Source organism: Telopea speciosissima, chromosome 4 (genome assembly GCF_018873765.1).
Source record: "Telopea speciosissima isolate NSW1024214 ecotype Mountain lineage chromosome 4, Tspe_v1, whole genome shotgun sequence".
NCBI lineage: Eukaryota > Viridiplantae > Streptophyta > Magnoliopsida > Proteales > Proteaceae > Telopea > Telopea speciosissima.
Window position 1 is genome coordinate 41,096,562 of NC_057919.1, and position 14,963 is coordinate 41,111,524.

The 14,963-nt window shown below is 50.2% G+C and overlaps 1 protein-coding gene across 1 annotated transcript; it reads right to left on the reverse strand.

Annotated features, from left to right (window-relative positions):
- Window positions 1-4,431: 4,431 nt before the first annotated feature.
- LOC122659294 lies at window positions 4,432-5,205 on the reverse strand. The gene has a single exon (XM_043854424.1). It carries the CDS (start codon window positions 5,203-5,205, stop codon window positions 4,432-4,434), a length of 774 nt encoding a protein of 257 aa, XP_043710359.1.
- Between the last annotated feature and the right edge of the window lie 9,758 nt (window positions 5,206-14,963).

Here is a 14,963-nt window from a genome sequence, read left to right on the forward strand (position 1 = left end):
TCGCACAAGGCTACCCAGCACGGCAGGCATGCCACGCACAAGGCTGCCCAGCATGGGAGGCACGCCGGGCACAAGGCTACCCAGCATGGCTGACTACCTCACACATTATTGCTCAGCATGGCTGATTACCACGCACAAGGCTGCCCAGCAAGGTTGACTGCCTTGCACAAGGCTGCACAGCACGACAGGCTCGCTACACACAAGGCTGCCCAGCATGGCAGGCATGCTACTGTTGGTGATATAATTCCCAAACACTCACACGCGGGGATACGCACATGGTGCAAATAGTGTGGGCGTGCCAGAACCTTTGCGTAGGTTTAAACAAGGCCGAGAATAGCCTAATCTGACTCCTTACCAGGCTAGTAGGTTTCCCTCCTACCTGAGTAGCTCTAAGGTCTTTTGGGTTAAGCCAACAACTACGGACTATAGCCCGAACTGCTATTGCTCCAATTGAAAGGAAAGAACTTTGAGACACAAACAACAATGAACTGAAATAGTAAATGCATTAATCAATCATACCAGATACAAGTGTGAGCCTTGTGCGTACACCCCTGTCGCCCTTAGTATGTGACTGTACATTCCCTTGAGCCTCAAATGACAACAAGAAAAGCAATAACGAAATGTAGAACAAAACAAGTAAAGGTAAAACATACAAAGAATAAAACAAATGCTAGTTGTTAGGTGTGTTTTTTATGTCCTTTTCAGATCTGTCATCCTCCATATAAGGATAGGCACCAGCGGTTATCAGCCTGTGTAACTGCTTCCACCAGGGCCACCCCTCTTGGTTCATGGTTCCCTGCCCCCAATTGGGAGCTGCCACGTGCACCACCAACCTGCTCTGCCTCCAACTACTGAGGCAGTGATGGGTCTCACCAATATCGTCCTTATTCACGTCTCTCGCAAGACGCGGCTCTGTGCTCGTGCCCCTGACACATGGGCCAGCCCTTAACTGTCAGGATGCAGCCACATTCTGAAGTTCCTCATGTTCCAGGTCCAACGATGAGTGCTCAGCCTCAGTTCTTGCTTGGTCCACCCCGACCAGAACCAGGTGGTTTGGGCCGCAAACAATGCCCCTCACAACCTTCTTGAACGATGCCACGTGGCCCAAGCTCAGGGGGGTTGTGGTTGAAATAGCAGTCATCTCCAGCTGATCCCCCGTGTGAAAACCTCTTCGTCGCTTCATCTTCTCGGGCCGTTAGGGTTTTGAATTTCAAACCCTAGTGCCATAATGACGGCATAATTTCCAGCTCCCATTTAAACCTCCCCCAGCTTTTAAGAGCCCAACAAACTCCTCGCCCTCTTCTTCTCTTCTCCGCTCTGCCTTTCACCATTGCGTCTCCGCTCACCTCCACTTGCCATGGCCCAAAAACCTGTAGCTCCGACGACAGCTGAAGAGGCAAAAAGCATCTTGGCCCAGAAGCGCTAACTCCTCCCCCGTTCAGTCCAACCTGAGGTACTAATCCCTTGTCCTGAGCCTTTTGTCTACGCACTAAGCCCTGCCATTCACTTCTCACTCTACCGATGTGTCTAACTTCCCCAAATATGACCAAGAACAATTGCTCTTCCAAAAACCTACCCCTTACAGCTCAAGGATAAAGCCTTCGCGCGACTCTGACCTCACTATCTTCCAGATTGGAAGACTTGGGTTGACCGGGTGGCCTGTGATCGTTCTGACTTACTGATCAACATCGGTGTCCTTCATGCCATATAGCTCTCAACCACTTCAATTCCCCTTGATCGTCCTCTACTCATGGCCGCCCTTCAGTTTTGGTCACGGTCATCCAACACCTTCCACTTCTGATTCGGCATGGCAGGCCCCACTCTCTTGGACGTTGGCGCCCTGACCAGCCTAAAGGCCGAAGGGGAGGAATTCAACCTTTCATTGGCAGGCCAGATTGATGCCAACTACATCGAGGTTGACCACAGCCTGGAATTCTCCAAGTCAGCCAGTTACAGCCATTACTTGCGCACCTACCGCCAAACCCGCGGTTCTGTTTCAGATCGGGAGCTCACAGCCTTCTTCCTTTTTTAGATCTGTCGCTACGTAGCATGTGTCCATTCTAACCAGATCTCAAAGACTTACCTTCGCCTTGCCAATGCTCTGGCGTGAGGCCGAGTGATCGATCTGGCCTCCTTCGCCCTGGCCGCCCTCTTCTGGGGCTACAACGATATTACAGAGTCTGATTTTAACTATGGTGGTAGCCCATTCTGGCTACTCCAAATGTAGCTCCGTGCCTATTTCACCAACTTGTATGTTGTGCCCTCACTACTCCTAGTCCGTTCTGTGGCTGGGTACTTGTTTGCTTCTTCCCCCTCTCATAATCTGAAGTCCCTTCAGGAGTACCATCAATTTTTCTCTTCCTTTGAGCCCGATCCCAGTGGTAGCTTTTTCCTTCCCTTCGAATCATGGGAGGCTATCCCCGAATGGCTCTCCCTGGCCATGGACTGCCCTCCATCAACCCAAGCCCTGTGGGGTAGGTTTTTAGTCTGCTGAGACTTGCACATTGGCATCACTCTGGAACCATCTGGCAACAATACCTGTGGGTTTAAAATGTACAATCCCCATTTTTGTACACGTCAATACGGTCTGTGCCAGATGATCCCCTGTCCCAATTTCTATTCAGTTACAGACTGTGAATTTGAAAGGGTGGTTTACTCAAAGGTGGCTTTCCTACTCCATGCCTCGGCCTTGAATGCCCTGGTTCTTTCCAAGTTTGAACTGTAGTACTTAATCCAAGAGCCCACAGCGACCGAAGACTTCACAACCTAGTAGGGTGCGTATTTTGCCCCTCTGCTTCCACTTTGGCCTTGCCCCAAAGGCGGCAAATGCCCTCCCTCGGCCTTAGGCACTGCTAGTCATCAATCAACCACTCCAAAGTGGAAAAAAGCAATGGCCTCCAAGCAAGTTGCTGGTACGCATTATGTCTGGTCCCCTTTCTTTGTTGCTCCTATTCACTTTTGGACTGACACCTCTTATGGCCGCAGCCAAATCTTCAGCCCGACCAACCTCCTCGGCCCAGTCTACGCAGAGCGACGACAACTCGTCACTAGAAGACACTGAGGATTCTGACGAAGAAGAGGAACTCCCCCCAGCAGGCAAGAAACCCAAGAGTCTTAGTCCGACGAAGGCCTTCCCTATTTGGGCCGCACTCCCTAGCATGTTTCCACAAGGCCAGGCCGTAAGCACCAAGCCTCTCACCTCAGTTGCATCTCCTTCGGGTACTTCCTGCTCCATGAAAGATCTTACATGGTCAAGCATACGCCTGAAATAGGTCATGCCATGCCAGACTACCCAGGTCTTTGTTACCAGCTCCTCAACATCTGGATCTGCCTCTCCTTACCACAATGAATCAGAGGGTAGCTCCAAAGAAGAAGAAGAAGAAGAAGACAGCAATGGCGAAGCACCAGGCGGTCATGGAGAGACCGAGCCCAGTGGGTCCAAAACTCCGATACATGACCCGAAGCCTCTGTCCTCCCCAGACCGTGTTGTCCTTGTAGTGACCCCTACGGTACATGCTTCTTAATTTTATCGCTATCTCTCACATCTCGCTGATGCTAACACTTTCCTTCTTCTCAGGTTGTCGGCCTTGAGGCGCTTCTGGCCGAGTTAAGCTCTTCTGAGGATGATAAAGAGACTGGTGACGCCTCGGGCTCCAGCTCCATCCCTGCACAGGTGACCGAGGTAAAAGTGCTCCTGCAGTCCTTCTTTCAGTCTCCTTTTTGTGAGGCCGTGGGTGCCGAAAACTTGATGTCTATTGCCGAGGCCCTTTGGATGCTACTGTTATTACCAGATCTCCCGGCCCCGGTTAAGGAATGGCTGGATGGGGCCATTGCATTTATGTTTAACGTGACTACCTCAGCGCCTCTCGCTCTTCAGAACGTTCAGCGCTACAAAACCCTTCTTAAGGAGACTGACACCATGGATGAGCATTTTCGAAAGTTGCGAGACAACCAAAAGAAGGTGTTGGATGAAGTGAAAGAAGGAGAAGATTGTCTAGCCCAGTTGGACCAGAACATTCAGGACCTAGAGGCTCAGCTCGCCACTCTTCGATCACAGAGGACCGCCCTGAGCCAGGACAATAGGCAAAAACTTCTTGCCTCTTAGACCCTATCAGCAAAGGTAATGATCACCAAGGCCCAAGTTAAGGAGCAGAAGTTACTGAGGCCGAGCCGTGATGCCAATGTGGCCGTAGCTAATGAACGCCTGACCGTGATGGAAAGGAAATGGAGTGAACTATAAGAAACCACCCCCCAGGACTTTTTAAAGTAGGCCTGTGTGCCTTCCCTTCCCTTGCCAAAAGAACAATGATACTTTGTTTGTCTTTTAGCTTTTGTTTGTTCGGCCTGTGCAGGCCGTTGCTCTTTCCTTGTTAGTAAAGTCTGCTTTTCCTTCGTGGCCTTGTCCCTAGGATGTCTCAAACTCGCTCTGCCTCACCCCAAGTCCCAGATTGTGGGATGGAAGGCCTTGAGGAACTTACCATTGATAGGCCTGACATGAATACATCCCTCCAGGTCACACAACCTGTAAACTCTGCCACAGAGCGTCTGGCAAACCATGTAAGGACCTTCCCACGTTAGAGACCACTTGCCCAGTCTGGGGTCTTTCGTCCCGATTGGGAGTACGGCCTTTAAGACGATGTCCCCTTCCTGGAAGTGTTTTGAGCTGATCTTCATGTTGTAGATTACCGTGACCTTTTTCTTCTGAACCCGCATCCTATCCAGTGCGGCTAAGCACTCCTCCTCCAAGTCATTGAGTTCTGCCATCATGGCCTCATTGTAGGCCATTGGTGTGAGTCCCTGCTGGAACGCCACCTTGGCTGACTTCACACTAATCTCGACTAATAACACCGCATCATGTCTATACGTCAAGGCGAAGGGCGTAGTAGCCATACTGGTTCGTTGGGACGTCCTGAACGCCCACAGGACTTCCGAGAGCATGTCTGCCCACCTTCTTGGGTTGTCATCCACTACCTTTACCAAACACCCTTTTAGGATTTTATTACTTGCCTCAGCCTGACCGTTGCCTTGTGCGTAGTACAGGGTAGAATGGGTGAATGTTATTCCTAACTCAGCTGCGAATGCCACCACGTTGTCCCCAACGAACACGCTTTCATTGTCGCACGTGACAGTCTCTGGAAGCCCAAACCTATGAATGATGTGACTCTTGAGGAACTGGATGACCTCGGCTTGATTGACTCCCTTCATTGGCACGGCCTCAACCCACTTGGTATAATAATCCGTGGCCACAATAATGAAGCAATGCCCCCGCGTAGCTGGCGGGGTAATCTTCGCTATGAGGTCTATAGCCCATCCCCTGAATGGCCATGGCTTGACCACTGGATTAAACTCCGTCGCTGGTTACCACTGTATTGGCCCATGGGTCTGACACCCCCAACATCCCTTGGCGTACTTGACACACTCTGCCATCATAGTTGGCCAGTAATACCCATGGCGCCGAACCAACCATCTCATCTTAGGGCCTGCCTGTGTGCCCCATAGATGCCTTCGTGGACTGCGTTGCTTCATTCAAGCTAACACACTTGAGTAACAGGTCATCTTTTCCTTTTTGTAAAGGTCTTCCCCAATCAGTACGTACCCCGTGGCCCTATCTCTGATCCTTCGGTCAAACCCTGGCTCGGGGTTGCTCAAGTATTGAACGATCGGTGTTCACCAATCAGGCTACGTGTCCTCGACGTGGTTGACCTCTAGGTAGCTGCCTTCATAGATCGCGGACCGTGCCTGCTTTTTGATGATGATGATTTTCTCTGTACTGCCCTCTGGCAAACCGATGCTAGACGCTGCCTATGCTAACCCGTTTGTGGCCTGATTCCTTGGTCGTGGGACATGGCGAACCACTATGTCCTGGAATCCTTCGATTAGCTTCTTGGCCTACGCAAGGTAGTCCACCAAGTGTTCGCTCTCACACCAATACTCCCCGGCCAGCTGCTTGATCACCAGCTATGAGTCTCCGATGATCTCTACAGTGTCAGCCTTAAGACCCAGAAGCAGGCCCAGCCCTAGTATGAGAGCCTCGTATTCGGCCTGGTTGTTTGAATAAGGGAAGTTGAGCCAAAAGGCTACTTGAGTCTCTGTTCCTTCTGGTGACCGTAAGATAACTCCTGCCCCGGCTGCCTGCTCGATCTTGGATCCATCGAAGAAAAGCTTCCACGGCATCAGGCTGACAAGGGAGACCTCCATTACCTCCCCGACGGCCTCGATGGGCGGGTGATCTGCCAGAAAATCTACAAGCGCCTGCCCTTTAACTGCTTTCTGGGGCACATATTGGAGGCCAAATTAGTAAGAGCGAGAGTCCATTTTCTAATCCTCCCTTTAGAAATTGGGCTTGTGAGCATGTACTTGATGACGTCGGTCTAGCAAACTACATCCACTGTTGCCGACAATAGATAGTACCTAAGCTTGTTGCAAGAGAAGAATAATGTCAGATAGAGCTTCTCAATCACAGGATACTTCTGCTCCACTTCTGTCAAGGCCCTGCTTAGGCAGAACACAGCCTGTTCTTTCCTGGCCTCGTTATCCCGTGCGAGTAGGCTCCCTATTGAACCTTCTGTTGCGGCCATGTATAGTTTTAGAGGTACCCCTTTCCTTGGAGGCATTAGGACTGGAGGCCTTGTCAAGTAGGCCTTTATCTGGTCGAACGCCTCCTGGTGGGCCTCGTCCCATCTGAAGTCCTTGTCGGCCTTCACTTTTAACAGCGAGGAGAAAACCTTTGTCCGCCCTGCGGAGTTGGCAATAAAGCGCCTGAGGAAGTTTACCTATCCCAGAAACTTCTGTAGCTCCTTTTTGTTTATAGGTAGCCTTACCTCCTGGATGGCCTTAGCCTTGTTCTTGTCCACCTCAATTCCTTTCTGATGAACCAAAAACCCAAGGAAGTTACCGGCCGCCACCCCAAAGGCACATTTCAGAGGGTTCATCTTCAGACCGTGACTCCTCATCCTGGAGAACAACTGTCTCAAGTGCTCAAGGTGTTCGTGCTCCTACTTTGACTTGACCACAACATCGTCAATGTAGACTTCCACAAAGGTACCTATCATGTCATGGAAAATCATATTCATCCCCCGTTGTTAAGTAGCGCCGGCGTTCTTTAGTCCGAAAGGCATAACTAACCACTCATACGTCCCCAGAGCGCCTGAGCAATGGAAGGCCATCTTTGGGACGTCCTCTTCTGCGATGAAAATCTAATTATAACCGGCGTGGCCATCCATAAAGGACATGATGCAATTCTTCACAACTGCGTCCACCAGCATGTCGGCCACTGGCATCGGGTATTCGTCTTTATGGGTAGCCGTGTTTAGGTCCCTAAAGTCAATGCATACCCTTAGCTTCCCGTTCTTCTTCATGACTGACACTACGTTTGACACCCATTCCACATACCTGGCAGTCCTAATGAAACCTTCCTTGAGCAACCATTCGATTTCGTCCTTGATTTTCAGGACGACGTCTGGTGCCATTCGTCTGGGTAGCTGCTTTACCGGTCTATAGTTATCCTTAATGGGCAACCGATGTTTGACCAATCTTCAGTGTAGATCAGGCATCTCAGAATAGTCCCAATCAAAACAATCTTTAAATTCCTTCAATAGACTTACAATATTCCCCCTTAACTGGGGTGAGAGTAGACCACTAACATAAATAGGCCGGTGGTCCTCGACCGTTCCTAGGTCTACCTCTACCAATGGATCCTGGACTTCCACCAACGTTTCCTCCATCTTTGGTGGTGCAGGTGGCAGATCTTGTAGCCTGACTTCAGGGCCAGCTACTGCTTGTTCCTTAGCCGAGACCTCAGCCACCAATCCTGCCTCGTGAGACATCTTCTGCTCCAAGCTCGCAACTATCAGCCGGCACATTATGTCTGCTACCACCTTCTGGATTGTCTTCATAAGTAGTCTTCGTCAGTCTTCCACTGCCATTCTTCGAGATTCGGCAGGGCTTTTATCTGCGGTCCCTTCAACTGGAACACTTCTTCCAGGACCGTAGATGAGGTAACCAAGGATGTAGGCCTCCCGTGCTCATCTATTCTAGTGAACTGGAAAGGGCTGATGCACCCATCGTACAAAGCAGCCTCCGTGTGCCTGGCGTCGACCATGAACCACCGGTCATCGGCCATCACCAACTCAATCTTCCCTTTTTTCCATAATACCAGGAACTGGTGTAAAGCTGTTGGGACGCATGAATTCGTATGGATCCAATCGCGTCCCAACAGGGCGTTGTAATTAGCAATGGCGTCTATGAAAAAAAGAAGGCCATCAATAATGTGTGGTCCCCCACTTTTAATTCAATCAAGTGTACGCCTCTCAACCTGGTGGAGCCACCCAGGAAGTTCGTGATCGATATGTCAGCTGGCAGCAGATCGGTCTCATCCCTGCCAAGACGCCTCATCATTCTTGAGTGTAAGATATTTACTGCTGCTCCATTGTCAACCAAAACCCTGGACATAGGTTTGCTGTCCATGTGAGACTGGCTATACAATGGCTTCAGATGCCGCATCATCTCGTGAGTCAGCTCTCCAAATATGTCAGCCACCTTTCCCTGTGGCATTGGATTGTCAAAAGTGTATTCTGTCTCTCTGGTGACGATCGTCTTGACATTGTCTTTGGGGCCCTGTTAATCTGCCTAGTTGCGGTCTATCTTCTTCTCAGTCTATTCTTGAGTGGGCGCTAGTTCTATCCCCAATATCTCTAGGTGTGAACCCTCTTCGTCTACATCCCCATCTAGCTGTGTCGCCTGGTCGGGTTGATACTGGAAGGTCTTTGGCAAGATGTACACCATTGAGATCTGTACCTAAGTCAGGATCGTGCCGCACATCATCTCAACCAGCCCACCAAAGTCGATGTCCGGTGAGTGGATGGGGCCACTATTGTCTGTACTGTCAACTCTTGGGCTGGTGCCCGTCACTACGTCTCTGAAGATTTTAGGATCACTGTCCTCGGTCTTATAGTCTGACACCTCTGGTTTCAGAGCTCCTTCTTCCCCTACAGCAGCGTCTGGGTCTTTTGCCCCTAATGCCCCTTTGATCGCTTGGCTCTGTTCCCCGAAGCTTATGCCTTCTTCGATTTGGTCCTGGAGGGGCCCCCTGGTGCGGCCCTTGCTGATCTAGGCCTGTTAGTGCAGTCTTTGGGCCGCCCTCTTCCTCTACCATCTTCTTTTCTGTGCTCTGAATAGGTGAACTGGATCAGGGCTGGCCGGGAACTTTGGATACCTTGCAACCTTCCACTGTTCTCCATCTGCCTTAAGAACAACCATCCTTGGCCTGTGGCCCTCCTGGTACTGAGCGGCCTCCCATCCAGAGTATTCTGAATGTGAGTAGCCTAGCCCGCACTGTTCATATGTCAAGCGCCTTCTTACTGAAATCCTCCCAAGCCGATCTTTGGCGGATGGCCTAGAAGTGTGTGTTTCCTGATGAGGAACCGGCCTTCTGTCTGCTGGATCAATCTCCTCTCGAATCCGAAGGGAAAGCCACGTGCCCTGATCAAACGGCGCTCGGCCTGACCAAGCCGTGGTTCTATTCCATCGTCCCTCGATTGGACGATTGTAACTGGGATAGACTTCCTGGTGGAGCCTTGGTGCCTCACTCTACCTGGGTGTGCCAGTTCCCAGTTCTCCTGGCCCTCCTGCTTCTCCTTGCAGACTAAACTCATAGCGGGGGGTTCACCATGAGTTGTTTGCCCCTCCTTCGCCATTTTTGGACATTGACCTGCTCTTCAGACTAAGCTGGCACATTATTGGACTGGCCCATGACAGGTGCCCTGGGTCGCTTAGGTGGGGCCAGGTACGCCTGCGCCATTTCGCTTGTCGTGTCCCCCAGATTGCTAGCTGCCCGGTCGCTGTTGGTCTGGGTGCAGAAAGGAGTGGCCCATGGGTTCAAACGGGATCTTGACAACCGCGCTGCTGGATTCGGCCTGGGTGGATAGCCTACCTGCCCGATCTTCACAGTCGGCACTATTCCCTCTCTTGGTCCGGCCATCCTTGAAAAGTCAGCGCTGACCATGTTGACTGGGAAAGGGTCTTCATCGACCATCATGACCCCCTTTTCCTTTCCAAGGAACTGCAACCGTCCAGCTATGATTGCTTTCTACAAGGCGTTACGTAAAACCACATAGTTAGTAGTAGCATGGGTGAGAGTGTTGTGCCACTTATAGTATTTTTGGTCTTTTAGCTCATGACTGGGCGGTATCTGGTTCCCAGGTGGCAACTTAATCTGCTTATCCTTGACCAACTTGTTAAAGATCAATTCGGCCTTTGAAATGTCGAAGGAGTATGTCACCTTCGAATAAAAGGTCCTCTAAGAAGCGGTCTTGGATGGCTCGGCCTGCTTGGCCTGATCATTCGGCCTGGCCAGAGCCTTACATACATAGGGCTTTCCCTCTGCGATTTCTGTAGTGTCTACATCAAAGTTCACATAGTCAACCTATTTCTGCTCGCTGTTTCCTAACAACGGGAAGGCGTGACTAACTGCAACCTTATAATATGTTCCAATAGAGGCCACTTTCCGCTGACCCTCTTCCTTTAGGAGCTGTTCATAGGGCACGGCCTGTAGCACCAACTGACCAAGGTTAACAAACTACTGACCAGCAAACCTTTTCTAGAGCTCAAAACTGAGTCCCCCCAAGGCCATCCTTGTGTATTCGGTCTCGGGCAAAGTGGTTGGGCATTTGTACTTGGCTGTCTTGAACCAGGTAATGAACCCCTCGACGGTCTCACTCTGTTCCTGGTTCATTTTGGCCAGGTCCCCTATGGTGATCTCAGGCTTAGTCCGGTAGAACTGAGTGCGAAAGAGCTCCTCCATCTCCTGCCAACTCTGGACCGAGTTGGCAGGTAGAGTGAAGTACCAAGTGAAGGCCGATCCCGTAAGGGAGTTGGGGAACAACCTGAGCTTGGCCGCTTCAAGTCCGCCCAAATTGCCACACTGGACCATAAAGTGGGCTATGTGTTCAATAGTGGACACCTTATCCTCGCCCGAGAACTTGGTGAATTTTGAAATCTTAGGGTTCCTTCCGAGGTCCATTGTGTCAAAGTACTCAAGGTAAGGCTTCCTGTATGTAGGATGTGGAGTCGTCCTGTAGAAAGGGTTAATGTTGTCCTAAATGATCCTGGTCAGCTCTCCTCGGTCAATTACCAATGGTGCCCCTAGAGTAGCAGGATATCCCGCCACGTCAGGTGGCCATGGGTTACCGTGGTAGGCCAGGCTGGGCTGAGCGTTTGGGAATGCCTCCGACCTTGGTTCGAATCCAGGCGCACTTTCCCTAATGTGCACCCCTACGGGTCTGTATCCAGACACTCCAGTGGTCGCATAGCCGCGTCTCAGAGGAAGTATCCTCCTAAGGGAATAGCATTTACCCCTGTGGCGGCCGTGTTGCCGGCCCCTAGGCTGGGCCTGATGCCCCCTGCCTGGGCAGTATTTATGGTAGCTGACTACTATAGTGCCACTGGGATAGCCACTAAGGGCACATGGCCTGCCCCTAAGGTTGTTGCCTGATTAACGCCCCCTGGGATGCCTGTGGGAGGGCTGTTAACCACATAGCTCCCAACAGGGTTAGGGACGCTGGGTGGGGCGGCCTGATACATGGGATTGGCAAAAGTCATCGCTGGGAGACTAACCCTAGGCCGGTCCCCAACAACTGGATTTTGGCTCGAACTGCCGCCATACGCAGGCTGAGCCAGTAAGCCTACTCGACCTACCTCAAGTCCTCTACCTTCGGCCCCAATGGCAGCCCAATCAGGTGGTGTAACTGTGGCATTTGGTCTTGTCCCTGATGTGGCCTGCTGCCTCAGGGCAACAAGGGTTTCACAGAACTCTTCAAACTGACTTTGTTGACTGGCCACGGACTTATCAACCATAGCCATCATGTGGCGTAAGTCATCAGAAATGGGTCTAAAGACATCCACAAGCTGTTGTATACTACCCGCAAGGGGGTCTATAGTGTCAAGCACCATAACCGCCAGCTGATGTGCTGAGTCATGGCTGGCGTTACTGCCATGTGAACCACACGCTTCGTCCTCGGCTTGGTCTGCAAATTCAGCCGCCGTGGGATTCTCCATTTCTTCATCCACCATATTTTCCTTTTGGTTACGAGGATGTCCTGATCCTTTCTTTTGCTTGACCATAGCAGTCGTTGGCTTATGAGGGTCCCACTAGGCGTGCCAAAATGTGTTGGTGATATAATTCCCAAATACTCACACGCGGGGATACGCACGTGGTGCAAATAGTACAGGCGTGCCAGAACCTTTGCGCAGGTTCAAATGAGGCCAAGAACACCCTAATCTGACTCCTTACCAGGCTAGTAGGTTTCCCTCCTGCCTGAGTAGCTCTAAGGTCTTTTGGGTTAGGCCAACAACTACGAACTACAACCCGAACTGCTATTGCTCCAATTGAAAGGAAAGAACTTTGAGACACAAACAACAATGAACTGAAATAGTAAATCCATTAATCAATCATACTAGATACAAGTGTGAGCCTTGTGCGTACACCCCTATCGCCCTTAGTATGTGACCGTACATTCCCTTCAACCTCAAATGACAACGAGAAAAGCAATAAAGAAATGCAGAACAAAACAAGTAAAGGTAAAACATTAAGAGAATAAAACAAATGCTGGTTGTCAGGTGTGTTTTTTGTGTCCTTTTCAGATCTGTCATCCTCCTTATAAGGATAGGCATCAGTGGTTATCAGCCTATGTAACTGCTTCCACCAGGGCCACCCCTCTTGGTTCATGGTTCCCTACCCCCAATTGGGCGCTGCCACGTGCACCACCAACCTGCTCTGCCTCCAACTGCTGAGGTAGTGATGGGTCCCACCAATATCGTCCTTATTCACGTCTCTCACAAGACCCGGTTCTGTGCTCGTGCCCCTGATACGTGGGCCAGCCCTTAACTGTTAGATGCAGCCACGTTCCGGCGTTCCTCATGTTCCTGGTCCAACGACGAGGGCTCAGCCTCAGTTCTTGCTTGGCCCACCCCGACTAGAACCAGGTGGTTTGGGCCGCAAACAGCAACGCACAAGGCTGCCCAGCATGGCTGACTACCTCACACATCGTTGCCCTGCATGGCTGATTGCCTCACATAAGGCTGCCCAGCATGGCTGACTGCCTCGAACATGACTGCCCAGCATGGCTGCACTACCTCGCACATCGTTGCTCAGCATAGCTGACAGTCTCGCACATCGTTGCGTAGCATGGCTGACTGCCTCACATAAGGCTGCCCAGCATTGTAGGCACTACCACGCACAAGGGTGCCCAGCATGGCAGGCACGCCACGCACAAGGATGCCCAGCATGGCAGGCACACCGAGCACAAGGCCGCCCAGCATGGCAGGCATGCCGAGCACAAGGCTGCCCAGCTTGGCAGGCATGCCACCCACAAGGCTGCCCAGCATGGCTGGCACTACCTCGCAAAAGGCTGCCCAGTATGGCTAGCTGCCTTGCACAAGGCTACCCAGCATGGCTTGTACTACCGCACAGGCATGGGTGCCCAGCCGCACGTGCGCAAGGCTGCTGGCTAGCACAGGCTAGCAGGTATGGGTGACCAGCCGCACGCTTGCAAGGCTGCCCAACATGGCACCGCCATGCACATTCTGCACTGCCTCGCACATCGTTGCTCAGCATGGCAGGCACGCCGCGCACATGGCATGCCAAGCATGGCTGCACTGCCTCGCATGTGGCTACCCAGCATGGCAGGTACGCCGCACACATGGCTGCCCAGCATGGCTGCACTGCCTCAGCATGGTTGGCACTGAAGCCACACAATTTGCAATGCTTCATATGCAAAAGAGGTGATGTTACTGCCCACCCATGCCATTCTTGAGCCTTTGGGCTGGCTCCTGATGCACACATGTGCGTGCTGGCCGTTGCACATCGTGGCCATGCCCGCACAACGTAATACGGATCCTATTTTCCCTTTGTGCAAAACATCCCTTTGGTTTGGAAAATGCTTGTAATCATTTATTTGATGGACACAGTATGTATTTTTGTAAATTTTAGGCACTTAAAAGTGGATTATTAGTATCGATGAATTTTTTATGATCTTTTCAATAAATAATTATAAAAAATAGTATACGAAGTTGAAGAGATCCAATCTCTTGCCAAGACATTCTATGCATTTATCTAAGCCATTTGAAGTTGGTTTTGTGAAAAAATTCAACAAAATGGATTTTTCATGATTTTTAAAAAATTTTCAAACAAAAAAATTAATATAAATGATAAATTAATGATTTTTTTTTAAATGTTCCATTGCATTTTCTCTAATTTCCTACCAATTTTCATAACCATGTGATGTTTGTAGCTTATGAAACAGACCAATATGACTTATCGATGAATTTTTTATGATCTTTTAAAAAAAATTATAAAATATAGTAAACAAAGTTGAAATGATCCAATCTCTTGTCAAGACATTCTATGCATTTAGCTAAGCCATTTGAAATTGGTTTTGTGAAAAAATTTAACATAATGGATTTTTCATGATTTTTTGAAATTTTTGATTTTTTAATACTAAAAATTAATAAAAATAAATAAATATAAATGATAAATTAATGAATTTTTTAAAAAATGTTCCTTTGAATTTTCTATAATTTCCTACCAATTTTCATAACCATGTGATGTTGTAGCTCAAGAAATAGCCCAGTATGATTTTTCTTGGGGGGGGTCATGTCTCCTTCTGGAAAAGTGCAAAAAGCATAAGAGCTACCTTGAGGGTGGGGTGGCTACCTTGGTTGGCTGGCACGTATGGGCAGCCAAGCGCTGCACGTGGTGCATGCGTGCGTGTAGCATGCGTGCACAGTAAAGTCATGGCACAAGAGAAAACCGTCTGAAGGCCTGTTGGTCCCATGTTGTGCACCTTTTGCACGGTAGTGTAGCCACCCATGGCAGCCTTGTGCGCTGTGGTGCAGCCACGTTGTGCAGCCCTATGCGCTGTGGTGCAGCTATGTTGGGCATCGTTGTGCGCTGTGGTGCAGCCACA